The following is a 15,468-nucleotide window of genomic DNA, read 5'->3' as shown; positions in this document are numbered from 1 at the left end:
TTTCAGTAGTATTCATTTGGAAGGGCATTCTCAAATATTTGGTTTTGAGCGTTTTCTACAAACGGCATTTGGTATTATTATTTAGTTTTTAGATTTTCCATTCCCCAACAAATGAACTCCATTCAAGTGAAACGCTTATCCCGTTTGCAGTCCCAAAAGCCCAGAACGGTAATTTATTCGACACATTTTTGTAAGCTGCGGCGCAAGAAGAAAAAACTATCGATATTCCCCATTGACATTTCGCAACACATTTTGCACTTTTGAATGCCCGCAAACGGGTTGCTAGCTACATACATACATATATATATTTTTTTAATTGGATAAATAAACGACAAAATTTGTAACAGTGAATGATTTCTCACAATTGAAGCAAAGCAAAAAAGATTACTTATATCAGAAATGAAATATTGATTATATTCAACTACTATGAAATATTTCAGAATTTTACAACGTTATGAATGCATTTTATATAAAATATTTATTGTTTGAAAGCCAAACATTCCATTTATGCATTTCGAACCAATTTAAATCGGCTTAAAGCTACATTTCTGAAAGAAACTCAATGCTGTAATTTATGAAATCCTTCGTCAAAGTTTTTGTGTGCTTTTTTCTGGATAAAGTAAGTTAGAGATATGATTTTAACAATTAAAATTTAAATATTCACACAGCTTTAGTGGGAGTATTTTCGTTGAAATTGAAATTCAACAAAAAAGGAACATAGCAATATCAGCATAATCTGTTTTTGAGCTATGAAAACTTTTAATTGCATTAATTAAATTCATATTTACAAAATCAATTAGCTGCAAATATTATACTCTATATTCTCTCCAACTTACGTTAACTATTTCCACAATGTGCACTCATATTTCGCATAAAATATAACAATCAGGATCATCCCAATGCCCAATCGACGAGAAGTATATATTTTTTTCCCGAATTTTTATCTTTTCATTCCTTTTGTTTGCTTTGTGTTTGTTTGGGACATGGCATAAATTACATTTTGGTTGGATCTGTGAATATTCGTAACTGTGGGTTTTATGTATCTTTATCTGCTCCTGCCCCGGCACACAGATGTGTATGTGTGTGTATGTGTATAAAAAGCCAAACGCAGTCAATAAAATATTGGGAGTCAGTTGACCAAAGGGAGAACTGTGTACACGTGGCCGTGCACCGTGGCCCAACTTCAAGAGTAAGAAACCAAAATACGGAGCACACCATGGCGTATGAGTGATATTTAAATGGAAAGGGAAAGGCAATATTTATGCAAATATGTAGCCTCCAACGCCGTTGTGCTGCAATCGGACCCTCATTAGCCCATTCTCACAGAGGCAGGCGGAGTGGTTTAACTAGATTTCAGATACATAAATTACAAGCGCGAGTCGCCAGGATGTTGCAATAAACAGATTTATAAATAGCCGCCAGCAGCCTGCAGCCAGCCATTATTTATGGCTGCAGGTTGACAGACAGTCGGGGCCCCCTTCCGCCGCGCGTGTTTCGCGCAGCCATTGTGGAGGGTGGACAGCCGCCCAGGGGGGTTAGCTGTCAAGGCTGCTGTTCAGCAGTGGGCAGTCCTTCGTATAGGAAACAAGGATGAACGCTATAGAGTAACTGACGACTAAGTGATAACCTCTAAACGTACAATTTAATTCGAAATTTAAAACTAAGATGGAAATTTAAGTTTTATATTCCTTTTGTAGGTAATACAATTTTGGTACTTAAATTTTCTCGTCTTTTGATACTGATTAAGAACAGACGCATTTCTCTCTCTTACTTATGGTGTTCGTACCATCGTACATCTCATCAAAACAACATACCCTTGTACTCCACGAATATGGAGGCAGCACAGAGTCAAGTACGACGCAGGTTAGGTAGTTTTCACTGTACATTTTTGTATATTTTTTGCCGCTAATTGGCAACGGTTCACAGTCAGCGGCCTCCATTAAAACCCACACCAGTTGGGTTCCAATGTCCGCTGAGTTTTTCTCTTGATTTTACTTTTCATTTTCACTTTACTTACAGTACGTAACAGTTGGAAAATTTTTAATTATTTGCTTTGCGGTTGCCTTGAAGTTACTTGCCCCAAACACCCGCAGAGAGTCGGCAGCAGCAGGGCCGAAAAGGAGATGAAACTGATGGGTCCATCACACACCTGCGGCGTAATTTTCTACACTTTGCAGCATTTTTCTTTCAGCTCGGGCACCTTATCATTTATCAGCAGTTTGGAGAGATCAAAAGCGAACGCCAGCCACCAGCAATCAAAAGGAGCCGGTTTGCTTATCCTTCTGCCACGTCCACCGCCTCCTACTCCTACTCCTCCTCCTTCTCCTTTGCAATTCCATCCCATCGCAGCCCCTATATCTATCTAAGCCGAGTCTGGGTATGTGGGTCGACGTTGACTGCCAAGCCATGCCATTTGCTCAAATGAAACTAATTTTGTTGATTGTACATTCGCGCTGAAGGAACGAGAACCAGCAGCAGAAGCAACACCAGCACCAGCATAAGCATTGGGAGGAGCAGTGGCAAAAGCTTTATAGCCATCGACAGTTGATATATGGTCGAGTGGGGGGCGTGGCTTAGTGTCTTAGTATCTTAGTAGCTGCTGTCAGTTTAGAGAATTTTTTCCTCTTTTTCGTTCGCATTTCGCATTTTGTTTTTCGGTCGGATGATGCTGTGTTGTCAAGTGAGATGTTGTAGACAATTTAGCTGCTGAAATTATCTTTAATTGATTGAAATCTCTTTTCTACTGCGAAAATTACTTTTTTTCTGTGTAATCGGACAAATCAATATCCCTTACCTCGCCCATCCATTGCTGCCATCAATCGGAATCGCTTTGTCTGGGGACAGGCATCAATATGGGCATTACTATTGTTCTCGACTTGAACCAATCATCAGTTCCGCCTACTGTTCGTCTCTGGGGGGCCCTCTGGTGCATTGCTCTTTTCTTTTATGACATTTTATTATACCAATTAGGGAGCACTCCTTTTGCATTCTCTTGGGTCCATTGTGCCATTCCCGTCGCAGTAGATTGTCCTTTTCTTTTGTTTTCCCCTCTTTATGTACCCCATTCTTTCGTTCCTCTTTCCTATTTCCACACCTATTTCAGCTCATGACTGCTCGGAATTTACGGCTCTCGATTGTGTTTTAACATTTATTCATGGAGTCGGATAGGTGGAGAGTGTTGTCCGGGGTCCACTTCAACGGCAGCACATTTTTCAAATGTGCAACACTTGCCACCAGTTGTTGGTACAAATGACATTTACATTTTGAGCACATAATGCTGTGTGAGTTGGTTGCTGTTTCCTTTTTTTTTTCTACCTTACCTGTGACCAGACGGAGGACATGTGCAGCTCTTGGCCCTGGTAGATTTTTTATTTTTTGGGTGATAATTGCATACGGCGTCGTGCACTCGACAACAGCTACAGCAAGTGCCCTAGAAGCTGAATATTGCTGATGCTGTTTCGGCTGTTTCTCGTTATGCCAACAACTAACAACTTCCTGCCCTTGCAGATTTTTATGGCTTTAATTTTTGCAGCTGCAAGCGAAATTCATGTGATATATGGGCCAGCAGCAGGCAAAGTCGAATTATTAAAAGGAGCGAAAGACACAAATGGAAGACAGAAATCCTGGCCAACGGCCTAAGCCCCGTTTATCAAAAGCCCTTTCTTTCGGTTTTTTTTTCTCCCTACATCCACCCCTGACAGGCAATAAATTTAAGGACCTAAATATAAACAGCTGATGCAGGGGAGCATCCGAAAAGAATGGCTAAGTAAAAGCCCACTTCAAAGGGATCTACCCGGAAAGCCGCTAAGTCTGAATATGTTGCCATGACAAAAGGCTTTAAATGGACAAAACTCTGGGCCAAAAGCGAAAGCCACCCAAGACCCATATGATGATCAAAGCGAAAGCCAAGTGCTGAGGGCAAACTTTATCGAACGAACTTTGTTACAGGTGGCTCCCAGTGAAATGGGTCGAGGGGTCGTGCCACAACCAAAGAAGTTGCAAAGTGGTAAAAGGCAGATTGAGGCGGAAAGTGGCTAAAACACAAGTCGGATTACCGATAAATCATTAGGATGAGTAGCTAATGCAAGTAGGGCACGGTGAAGTCGGTTATTTCGACTATGTGATGCCTGATACTGCAATGATTAGAACGAATATTTTAATATTTTATTTGCTATCGTGGATGGCATATGGATAGATAGAATGGTGCCTCCTCCCATGATCACAGTATAGCAGTATAGTATAGCACAGTAACACAGTAAAACAGATCGGCTGTTTTTTGTAAACTTTTAAATAATATTTATATCTTTGCGGAAACTTTCGATCCAGAAATCCAGCAATCCGTTCCAGCATTAAATGTGACAAATCGTTTACCCATATACATTCAAGATTTATTTTACAAGACTTTTAGTTTCTCCGATATCGTCATGCGGTACATTTCGTTGGCTTTTTTACTGTTGCTAGTGTGTCTGGCCCTTATTTCCCATTATGGGACAGATGCCTGTAAGTAAAACCATAGTTAGGGATCGCGGGGATCAAAGAGAGAGTGTAAATATGGTGTGTCTACTCCACAGCAACCTGTGAACAATCCGGAAAACGCATGAGGGACCTTTTAGACTGGGATGAAGATGAGGGCTGTAGTCGTAGCTCATACCCCAAGGTAATGAGCGAAACAGTGGCAGCCCTTACCGATAACGTTGATAAATCCGATAATGCTGACGAATCCAACGTACCGCAGGAGGGTTTCTTCAGCAAATTGAGGAGGGCGTTCTTATTCGTATACAAAATTATTATGTGGTATGTGAATTTGACTAGGGAATAAATGTAAATGATGTGGCATGGCTGCTAACAAAGCCAATTCTAATTGCTTTGTCCATGGGATGTACGTGTATCAAAGTCAAGTTTTCCTTTACACACTCAGTCACATTTGGCTTCCATCCACCATTGTTTTTATGGCTTTGTTCTCTACTGTTGATGTTCCAGGCAGTCGCACTCTGTTCCTTCTTGTTATACCCGGTACTCGCAGAGTCTAAGGGTATATTGTATTCACATATACGAATGGTTGTAGGTGACCTTTATCCGGGAACCTATTAAAGGTAGAGCTGATTTGCTGCCCCTGTCCATAATTTACCTCTCATTATAGATTTATATATTATCGTTATGGCAGTCGTATGAGTCCCTCTTGGAGCAGCAGGTATCCTTTAGTCGAAATTTCCACTAGCACGTTCTTACTTGATTTTTTTCTTCGCTTTTGCCCCCCCCCTTTCTGCACTTTGCAATTTAAGTTATGAAAAACGTTTCGTTTGGCTTTGTTGCTGAATTGTGCTTGTGTTGTGTTGTGGCTATTGTTTTTTGTTGCATTTTTTTTTTTATTTTTTTTTGCTTTGTTTTGTTGCATGCATTTCACATGAGCCGGCAGTTGGCGCTTTCCATTTGGTTTATTGCGAATTTTATCGTTTTATTGTAGTTTATGGTAGCAAATGCCATACAGCGGTCCATGTAAATATTTATTCTAGACGAGAGTCAGAGGCAAGGCTCCATCCATCCAGCTGCAGCTGCATTCAGTTGGAGGGAAATGTTCACAGACACGGAACCGTAAACGGAACCGACACGCTTAAACATGCAAAAGTTGATAAACTGAATTGTTTGCTGGGGCATTTCAATCAGCAACTGATGTTCCCAACTGATGTCCCTACATAAACCTTACATGTATATGTACATACGCAGAACATGAAGTAATATTATCAATTGCCACGAAAAATACTTTATTTTTTACTTACATATTTTTTGTATACTCTAGCAGAAACTAATTTTCAACCAGTAGACCTGCAATGTACGTGGAAATTATTGGCAATCTAATATTCAAGATTGGCATTAGATATTGGGGCAATTTGACCTCAGGCTATCCATTTGTATGTCTGTATGTGGCTAACTGGATAAAATTTTCAAATATTATTATTATTATTTTTCAATAATAATGAATAATTTATTTGTACGCTAACAGTTTATATTTCAAGTTTTACTTTCGCTTTTCGAATAAACAACTCAACAGAATAAGATTAGAATAAAATTACAATTTATTATCTTTGTTATAAATATATATAAAATAACATTATCATCGGCCTTACAAGCGTTAAAAACTTCGTGCCGAATTGTATTTTTAGTTTAATGTATACTCAACCCGTACATACATTAATTTAAGTACACTTATTCCGTCTATTCGAAAAGAGAAAACCAAAATTGGGTTCACTTTATTAAACTCTAGTTCTAGAAACTATTTTTCGTAAGCTATGTTTTCGAATATCTGCAACTTGACTGCATTGTTCTTTATATTAATCTGCAACAAGAGTTAATTACACTACATAAGCCAGGGCTGGGCTGGTTGCTGCGACTGCTGGTTGGCCTATTAGGCTAATGGGCTTGCATAAAACTTTAGCCGGAGTCCCTCCGAAGGGAGGGACTGGTGGAGAAACAGAACAAACGAGCAGGCGAACAAACAAACTGCAGTAAAAACAAAGCGTGTAGAATTAATGTGCTAAATGAACAAAAGCCTTAGTTATTTTTTTGTGGGCGGGGGCGTGTGGCAAATACTTGCAAAATACAAATAAAATTAACTAAAACTCAAACTCAAAGCAAACTCCAGGCCAAAGTCCAACACGAGTAGAGTCATCGTCTGCGGCTCCTCCCAACGGAAATTTTTGGAAAACGTTCAACGAAAAACTCTGAAATAATTAAAAACTAATTAAAGGGGCAGCGGGCGGGCACTGGGTGTGTGTGGCAAGCTGTTGTAAAACTTAATTAACTAAATGCCAGCAACAAGAACAATAACTCCATTGAAGTTGTTGTCCAAGCACACAAACTACATACGCCTCGTGTGTATGAGTAATTTAATCATGTTTCATGTAGCCCTGGCCAAAGGGGAGTGAAGACAGGAAAGGGCGTGGACCCACAGCCGAGAATGCTGCTTTTGTTGACACCCACAGAATGCAATTTGCGCCATAAAACAAACAAGGAAAATCTTGGGGAAAATAGAGCAAAAGACAAGGCAACAAACAAAAGTCAAACAAAGTTATATTCCAGATTGGATTTTGAGTTGTAGGATTAGTTGCAGCACTGCAGATGCTCTTAGCATAATAGCACACAAAGAAAGCCAGCTAAAGTGGATTTACATTTATGATATCAGCATAGAAAGGGCTTGTGCTTATTATACCATCCCCTTAGTGCGAATATAAATTTATCTACACGAAAAGTCATACTTTTGTAGCCACTGATTGATTTGCTAAGCTCAAATAAACCATTAAATTGAATAGATGTTTTTTTACACATTTGACCCAAAGAAATCATCGCGTATAGTTGTATCAATACTATGAATGGTTGTTGGTCTTTCATGGTGTTAACGTGGCTTTTTAGCTCTCGCGGAGTTCTTGCAGGTAAATATTTATTTTAAATACAATTTTTTTTAATTTAGCTAAACATTTTATTTAACAAAAAGTGCCAGATGACGACTTTATGGACGGATTTAACGCATATCTCAATGTTTACCGACGTTCCCAAACTGAGGCTATACAATTTTCCAAAAATATTAATTTATCAACATTACATTACCGGTGTAATATTTACAGAAGCATTGTTCAAATTTTGAGTTAAGATATTTAATTTAAACACGGAAAATATTTTTACATATACTTTAGTTTGAGCAACAAATAAATACATTTATTGTGCCATGGCTATGAGTGTTCTTCCTTAGAGAAATTAAAACTAAATCCCGAGATAAATAAACGAGAAATACCTAAAAACTTAACTTTGGTTTGTGGCTTTCCCTTTCCTGTGGCTTTTTGTTGCCGTATTCCTGGAGTTCACTTCACTTTGGGACAACACTCTGCCATTGACTTGGATATTTGCTTTTGCACCTGAGTCGACACTGGCTGCCTGTGCTCGGCTCCTACACCGTATCGCACCTGGGCCTGGTCCTGACTCCACTCCACGCACGTGCCATCAAAGACAAACCAACAGAAAAGGCAATAGGAGGCGGGGGATGCAGAGAAACAGGAGCTGGTCTGTTCTACGCTCCTTTCTTGGCAATCCAGCTTAAGTACGTTGTCGAGCACATTGACTGTTTGCTGAGTCACAGAGCAGAAGCACACACATGAGCGATCCGAAATGCATAAGAAAGGACAACAAGAGGACGCTGAACTTCACTTTCAGTTGCCATAATGAAAAGCGGCAATGCTTCGATTCAAAATCAAAACATAAGGGAACTCTGCATCAATTGTTGTAGATGCCTCTGGAGGTGGCATTCCACATTTTTCACAAATGCCAGTGCTCATTGCGGGCCACAACGGATAGCCGTTGGCCATAATTCATTTCCGGTGCTGCACTTGTGTGTGAGCCGGAGACCGAGTTCGATTCAAGTCCGCAGATTGAAAATGCTTTGGCATAGACAAATCCACGCCGGGGCCAACTGGCTCCGATTTCAACTCTGCTCTGTCCCCCGGCTCTGGCCACGACCGGGTTGATTGAATGGCATTACTTTGCAACTGGCTGGCAACTGAGCTGCTCCGATGCGATTGCCAGTGTCTGCCACTGGCCGGCCACTCAATTGGATTTTCAGAGTGGGGCATTGTGTGGCCAGCTCCGCCTTCATATGCTTAATTGAAATGACGCTGTCTAAGCGAACAGCTATCGACAAGTGAAGGAAAAACAATCAATGGACTGTCCACTGAGTCGCTTTTATTCAGCAATACGTACGAGTAATGCCGCAAAGAACGGTTCACTGTGGCGTATACTTGATATAATGGGAAACCTAGCTGTGAGCTCAAATATTAACAGATTGTGGCACGGGTTGCCTTGTGTGCAGCGATGCTCGTTGTCTGATGCACAACACAAATGCAAATTATACTAATCCCCAAAGGGCAGTTGTCATTTCCATGGACGCCCCTCGCCCTGTTTACGTCTCAAACAACAAACACCATCCCGAGCTGCATTTACCATGCATACATATATCCTTGTTTCTTGCCCCGAAACTCCACTCTAATCTATGCACAGAAATGCTTGACAATCTCCTGTTGTGTGGCTCCAGTTTTTGACCCTTGCCCCGTTGTCCCTCTGTCCATAAGCTGGTCCCTCGTCCGCCTTGCATTTGCTTCTCATTAGCAAGAATATCCCATTACTGTTGCCGTGGCGAGCACGTGTGAGAAGGGATGCCCAAGGATATGGGGTTTATGCCATTCGGTTGTGGCTCCCCGCCTGTGTATGTCGAAAATTATGCAAATTGTTTCGAAATTTTGCATTGGATAATTTTCCTATTTGCACGTAAAGCTCAATGGAGAAAAAAAGAATGTCCAATTCATACCACAGGGAGGTCACCGGCGGCGGCATGAAATGGCTGCCCAACGAAAATACTCAACAATAACATTACAGTAAAAAAAAAAACAACAACAACCAAAAAAAACCAAATAAAAATAAAATTAAAAGAAAAATGGAACAACTCTGCGTTGCGTTTAATTAAAAATGTAATTACCCAAGCTGTTAAACTGCCGCAGCGCTCGAGGCTTGGGCAAAGAGGCTATAAAAAGGTTTTACTTTTTGTTTAAATTGTGTAAATTAAATTGTTAAATTTACAGATGAAAATATTTGTTTTTTTATATTTATGGGACAGACAATGCAGTAAGGATGCAAGCACTGAGCAGCAACGTTCAGAAAGGATTTCCACTGCTCAAAAGTAAAATCTTAATCATGTTAGCTTAAAATTTTACTTCAATTTAGTTTAATTTTCTCATTCCCTACTGTATTTGTTATGTACACAGAGCACAGATAATTTTATCAACAAAAATTAAAATAATAAAAAACAAGTAAAAAAAATTGCGATTCCGAATAACTAAATTTTGGTTAAAATTCACCTTGGGACCAACTAAATGTAAGCTTGTACCATAAACCAATTAAAAAAACATAAACTAATAATAATATTCTGGCAGCACTCAACTCTCGATGGATCCAAAATTGCAATGTAAATACGATGCCGTAATGGAAAAGCTGACCGAACAAGAATTGGCTGAGTACGCAAAGAGTTTTGGTCTGCTGATCAAGAATGAGCACGGAGTGGTCACAATTAACGAACTGCGCGTTATGGTCCACACTTTGGGCGAGAATCCCACGGAAACCGAGCTCGAGGAGACATTCAGGGCCTCGGACATTGATGGGAATGGCGAGATCGATTTCAAGGAGTTCTGCTTCGTAATGCACCGATTCGAAAAGGAAGAGAAGCGCCAGCTGTGCGAGTCATTCAAGATGTTCGATCAGGATGGCGACGGCTACATTGGCGGCGAGGATCTGGTAAATGTGTGGAAGAGCATGAACATTCAACCCAAGAATGTGCTTATCGAAAGAATGCTGAAGGCTGGCGATCTCGATGGCGATGGCAAGATCAGTTGCGCCGAATTTGTGACCATGATGCAGAAGCCGTTTGCTCAGAAACATCAGCAGAGAGAAACGTCCGCATAGTGAGGGCTGGATTTTGTGTCGTACTAAATATCTTTGACTTAAAATTCACAATGAAATTTGAAAAGTAGTAACTTATACGCAATAAATAATAGTACAAATTTTATGTGATATTTTGTTAGACCCCCCCCATAGACCCACCCCCGTAACGCCAGCGCTCTCGCGACCTCAGCCATGGATGAGTTTGACTTTAACACTCCGCCGCCGGAGGAGCGGGTCAGCCACAGCCACACGCTGACCGATGAGCAGGCCAAGGATTGCAGAGAGGTCTTCAATATGTTCGATCCCGAGGAGACGGGAGTGCTGCCATTGAAGCAAATAAAATACCTGATGCGCGCCTTGGCCGTCTTTCCCACGGATCTGGAGCTGATGGATATCTACACAGAAATCGATACGGATGGATCCGGCGAGATGTTGAGGGATGACTTTCTATACATCATGTCAAAGATATACCAGGAGAGGACAGCCGAAGACGAGATTATCGCTGCCTTCAAGGTGTTCGATAAGGAGGGTACTGGCGTCATAGCCGAGGCGGAGTTTCGTCACATAATGACAAATTTGGGTGAAAAAATGTCCGAGGACGAGATCGAGGAGATCATACGTGATGCAGACTCCGATACGGAGGGGAACATTGACTACGTACGCTTTGTGACAATGATGTCGGAGAGATAAGACACTACGAACTAGGCAGGCGTTTCCAGAACATCGAAACGGAAAGGAACGGGGCTTGGGGTCACAAAATTCACAGAATTCAACAGTATCAAAATTTGTTTCGGTTAAACAACAAGCAGCTAAATTCCAAATAAAATAAACACACACAAAATTCGTAGAAAATAGGCAACAAAAATCAGCTACAATGACCGAACTAACTGAGGAGCAGATTGCAGAGTTCAAGGAGGCGTTCTCGCTGTTCGACAAGGATAACAGTGGCTCCATCACCACCCGCGAGCTGGGCATTCTGATGCGCTCCCTGGGCCAGAATCCCACCGAGGCCGAGCTACAGGATCTGGTGAATGAGGTCGATATCGATGGCAATGGCGAAATCGATTTCAACGAATTCTGCACCATGATGGGCAAGCAGATGCGAGAGACTGACACGGAGGAGGAGATGCGTGAGGCCTTTAAGATCTTTGACCGCGACCTTGACGGCTTTATCTCGCCGGCTGAGCTCCGTTTCGTGATGATCAATCTGGGTGAGAAGGTCACCGACGAGGAGATCGACGAGATGATACGGGAGGCGGACTTCGATGGGGATGGCCTCATAAACTACGAGGAGTTCGTTTGGATGATCAGCCAGAAGTAGGCAGACACGCACACACACACACCACACCCATTTAGAAATATTAAAGCAAAACTCTGGAAATTCTTTCTTTAGTCTCGAAAATGTTGCTACTCGTACAATTTCCACTTTCGGGTTTTTGTGGTTTGCTGGCTGGCTTTTGAGAAATTTCTGTACTTTACTCTACTCTACTCTAGCGCTCCGCACCCCCCGCTCTAGGTGAAAACTTTCAACTTGAAACACTCTCTGTGTGTGGTTTTAGCCTACTCCTTCAGATTCTGCTGCGCCTTCTCCTCCCACATGGCGGCACCTTTGTGGCCAGACGAGCAATTTTCCTGTTGCTTAAATTCAATTTGCTTATGCATTAAAATTAAATTTTACTGTGGCCTCAACGGCCCCCGAGTTTCTGCTCCGCTTCTGTTCCCCATACCACATACACCCATACTCATACCCATACCCATACCCATTTCCATTTCCATTCTCGTTTTCTTCTCCTCGGGGGCCTGGGCCTTGTGTCTGACTTTATAAATATTTCGTGTGGCATGCATAAACGTAAACCGAGTGTGTGCGTACTACGTATGGATGGATGGGATGTACATGTACATATTTCCAATATTTTTCATGCTTCAAGTTTCGGTTTCCATTTCGGTTTCAGTCGCAGCTCAGACATGTCAAAATGCCAACTTGCTTAATTGAAAGTCCACAAAAACCATTGAAACCAAAAACGAAACCTTAACTGCAACGTGCATCCATATGAAATAAGAACAAAAGCCCCCCAAACAGATTTCAATTTCAGATCTGACATCAATAAGCACTTACAGTGGCATAAATATTATATATACACAAGTTATACATACGTATGTACGGTATGTATGTATGTAGGTGGTATCTCCAAACACCAAAACGACATCGCATCGTCACATCGCCGCATCACCACATAGACGAGGCAGTTAGCAGGGCACAGCACAGGACATTGCTCGATGGACTGACTGCAGAGGAAATTGAATTTGTGGAGCAGTCCAGATGGGCCCCTAGTATGGTAAAGGGATTGTGCGCTATGAGGCAGCATACACTGAGGGAAAAAAAAAACGGGTTGCAACTGCTGGAATAGCATGAAATCCGTTCGCTCTTGCAAGCATCTGCCCCCCAAAAGTAACAAATAAAATCTGTCTATTAAGTGATGGTTTTTCCTTGAGTGTAAATGTGGCAACCACAAATCAAACCACTAACTTTTCGAGGAAGTAAAGATGAGTACACCGATCTTTGGGATATTAAACGTCCTATGGCATATTTTTACATTAAGTTCTCTGCAAAACACAATTCAAGTCCACAATTATTTGCCATCAGAGCATTTTACCTTCGTTGTGGCTGAGGCCTTTTGCCAGCCAGCCGAAAAACTGACATTTTGCTGGCAAAATTTTCATGCACATCGATTCCTTCTGGGAGACTCTTTTTTTGCGGTTTGCCGCCCTCGTTCCGCACTCACGAGTGTCATTTGGGGCGTGTGTGTCTGTGTGTGTGTGGGTAGTGGAGATAGAGCACTTGTGCACAGGCACTTGAATACGCAAAAAGGCGAATGCAAGTGACGAGGTCCATGAACAAGGCCGAGTGTGTCCATGGGAGCTCCTCCTCGCCCTGATGCCAGGGGATCCAAAGCCTGTGCACGAATGTGGTCCGTGCTGCACATGCCACATAAATAGTTTAAACTGTTAAAGTTATCAGTTATCTCTAATTGGGAGAGAAATGGTGATGTGATGTGATGTATGTATGTGGAATTTCAAGTTGCTGATTTTATTACGCATACGCCTAGTGTGGTAGCTTGTCTATGAGCCATAAACCCAAGCAACTGTGGCCAGAGACCATTTTTTTTTTTGGTTGGACCATTACAAGCTTTGCCTTCTAATGTCGGGCGTAGCCTTTTTCCCCATCGACAAAAGACGAAGGCCCTCAATCAAATGGGGGGAAAATCCGTAGCTTTCAGGCTGTGGAAACCCTGGCAAACCCTTTCCGGATTAACAGATCAACGCACAAATGACCCAAGCAATCGTCTTGGGTTTTCCTCATTTTTATTCCAACTTTTCGTTCTCTCTCTTTCTCTCTCTTTTGGCGCTCCTCAGCTGCCATTTCGATAAGGCTGAAAGCTTATCGGGGCTGAAGGACTTTTGACGACCCAATTAATTTTGGTTCAACAACAGCGAAGAAAAAACGTTGCCACATGCATTGTTAGTCTACTTTTCATGTCAAAGAAAAAGTGCAAAAAAAAAGACCGTACAAAAGAAAAGAAAATAAAAATGAGAAACTCGTGAACGTTAAGTTAAATTGCGCGGAAAAGTTATGCGGCCCTTGGCCAACCCCCCATCGATCCCTGTCGTTGCTCTTTCCCTGACTCTACGTGAGTTTTTTTCTAACAAAAACTTTGTTAAACATTTCATTCTCTAGAACTCTCCACGTTGGCTTAGCGAACTACTTGAAATGTAAAAATGTTTGAGCCCGAGCTGGAACGGAGAACTTGCGGCAACTTTGAAGGCTCACATAATTATGCACCTTGCGCCGCCATGCACCCTGGCCCTCGTCTACGTACTGCTAATCTCTGCCACAGCCATCGAGAGCTACCAGCTGCCAGGGCAACGTCAACAGCGGCGGCCACGTCAGCAGTGTCAGGTGAGTCAATGTGCATTCATTTGCCCCACCTTCGAGTCTTATCCGCGAATCCGTGTAGCAAAGGAAGATGAACAAAGATATGGGGAAATGTGACGGTAATTCGCTAATGGGCCTGGGGGGTAGAAACTCGAAAAAAACTTCCACCAACATTGCCCAGAAGGCTGCCGAGGAGGCCAAACAGGCCTCCGACACGCAGCAGTCAGCGGCGGCGGCTGCTGCTCATCAGGTCAAGAACGAATTCGCAGACCGGGCAAAATCTGCAGCCAATGCGGCGGAGGCAGCACTAGCGGGCAAGCAGCAGATCGTCGAGCAACTAGAGCTGGAGGTGCAGGAGGCCCAGGGCGTTGTCCAGGAGGAGAGCGCCTCTCTCGTAAGCTCGGAGGACAATGTCCAAGCTGCCGTCACTTCGCTCAAGCAAGCACAGATGCTCCTGCAAGCCCTTCTCGCCGTCATCAAGATTGCCGAGGGGAATATCGGACACGCAGAGGCAGCGGCCGAAGGAGCCAGACAGGAGCTGGCCGAGAGGAATCAGCTCGTTGACGCCGCTCGCGGCCGGGTAGAGATGCTGCTCAAGCAATTGCAGTGCGCCCAGACTGACTACAAAAACACCAAGAAGGCGGCCAACAAGGCTGCCTGTGCCGCGGCCGAGGCCAAAGAGAAGGCGGCCAGAGATCGACGATCATATGGGAGGGGATACCGTTCTCGGCTGAGGCAAGAGCAGCAGCAGGAAGAGAAGGATTGGTAACAGAGCAAACAGCGTTATATTTTATAATTATTGTTTTTAATTAAAGTTTTTTGTTTGATTTTTATGAACTTAAATGTACGAAAATAAGCCTTATCGAATTCCTAACAGGGTGCTTCAGCTGAAACTTAATCTACAGCCCAAGCATCACCCTTTATAAATAGAAATCGATGTCACATTGGCACATCCTTTTGCTAAGCGCCTTAAGGGATTTTTGCGATGCCAGACAAAGCGCTAGGAACCACAGGATTCCCGAAAAGGCAACACAAGAGCACCGAAAAAAGGACAACAA

At 42.5% G+C, this 15,468-nt stretch overlaps 5 protein-coding genes across 5 annotated transcripts; all 5 read left to right on the top strand.

The window, feature by feature from the left end:
- The first annotated feature begins 4,389 nt into the window (after nt 1-4,389).
- LOC111066333 lies at nt 4,390-4,855 on the top strand. Its single transcript, XM_022354854.2, has 2 exons — nt 4,390-4,500; nt 4,572-4,855. The coding sequence occupies exons 1-2, from the start codon at nt 4,425-4,427 to the stop codon at nt 4,817-4,819; spliced, it is 324 nt and encodes a 107-aa protein (XP_022210546.2). The 5' UTR covers nt 4,390-4,424; the 3' UTR covers nt 4,820-4,855.
- Nucleotides 4,856-10,020: 5,165 nt separating this feature from the next.
- On the top strand, nt 10,021-10,598 carry LOC111066589 (calmodulin-like). The gene has a single exon (XM_022355322.2). The coding sequence runs from the start codon at nt 10,021-10,023 to the stop codon at nt 10,495-10,497; it is 477 nt and encodes a 158-aa protein (XP_022211014.2). The 3' UTR covers nt 10,498-10,598.
- On the top strand, nt 10,569-11,344 carry LOC111066599 (calmodulin). Its single transcript, XM_022355334.2, has one exon. It carries the CDS (start codon nt 10,669-10,671, stop codon nt 11,164-11,166), a length of 498 nt encoding a protein of 165 aa, XP_022211026.1. The 5' UTR covers nt 10,569-10,668; the 3' UTR covers nt 11,167-11,344.
- On the top strand, nt 11,188-11,857 carry LOC111066607 (calmodulin-related protein 97A). Its single transcript, XM_022355346.2, has one exon. The coding sequence runs from the start codon at nt 11,351-11,353 to the stop codon at nt 11,795-11,797; it is 447 nt and encodes a 148-aa protein (XP_022211038.1). The 5' UTR covers nt 11,188-11,350; the 3' UTR covers nt 11,798-11,857.
- A 2,357-nt stretch (nt 11,858-14,214) lies between these two features.
- LOC111066582 lies at nt 14,215-15,253 on the top strand. The gene is made up of 2 exons (XM_022355309.2): nt 14,215-14,434; nt 14,493-15,253. The coding sequence occupies exons 1-2, from the start codon at nt 14,312-14,314 to the stop codon at nt 15,177-15,179; spliced, it is 810 nt and encodes a 269-aa protein (XP_022211001.2). The 5' UTR covers nt 14,215-14,311; the 3' UTR covers nt 15,180-15,253.
- Nucleotides 15,254-15,468: the final 215 nt, after the last annotated feature.

Source organism: Drosophila obscura, unplaced genomic scaffold (genome assembly GCF_018151105.1).
Source record: "Drosophila obscura isolate BZ-5 IFL unplaced genomic scaffold, ASM1815110v1 contig_4, whole genome shotgun sequence".
Lineage (NCBI taxonomy): Eukaryota > Metazoa > Arthropoda > Insecta > Diptera > Drosophilidae > Drosophila > Drosophila obscura.
The sequence above is the reverse complement of the archived record's forward strand: the minus strand, read 5'-3'. Positions and strand labels throughout refer to the sequence as shown.

Coding starts and splice junctions, on each gene's coding strand:
- LOC111066589 (XM_022355322.2), top strand. CDS start 10,021: ATGGAAAAGCTGACCGAACAAGAATTGGCTGAGTACGCAAAGAGTTTT.
- LOC111066599 (XM_022355334.2), top strand. CDS start 10,669: ATGGATGAGTTTGACTTTAACACTCCGCCGCCGGAGGAGCGGGTCAGC.
- LOC111066333 (XM_022354854.2), top strand. CDS start 4,425: ATGCGGTACATTTCGTTGGCTTTTTTACTGTTGCTAGTGTGTCTGGCC. Junction 4,501..4,571: donor CCATTATGGGACAGATGCCT/GTAAGTAAAACC, acceptor TCTACTCCACAG/CAACCTGTGAACAATCCGGA.
- LOC111066582 (XM_022355309.2), top strand. CDS start 14,312: ATGCACCTTGCGCCGCCATGCACCCTGGCCCTCGTCTACGTACTGCTA. Junction 14,435..14,492: donor GGCCACGTCAGCAGTGTCAG/GTGAGTCAATGT, acceptor GAATCCGTGTAG/CAAAGGAAGATGAACAAAGA.
- LOC111066607 (XM_022355346.2), top strand. CDS start 11,351: ATGACCGAACTAACTGAGGAGCAGATTGCAGAGTTCAAGGAGGCGTTC.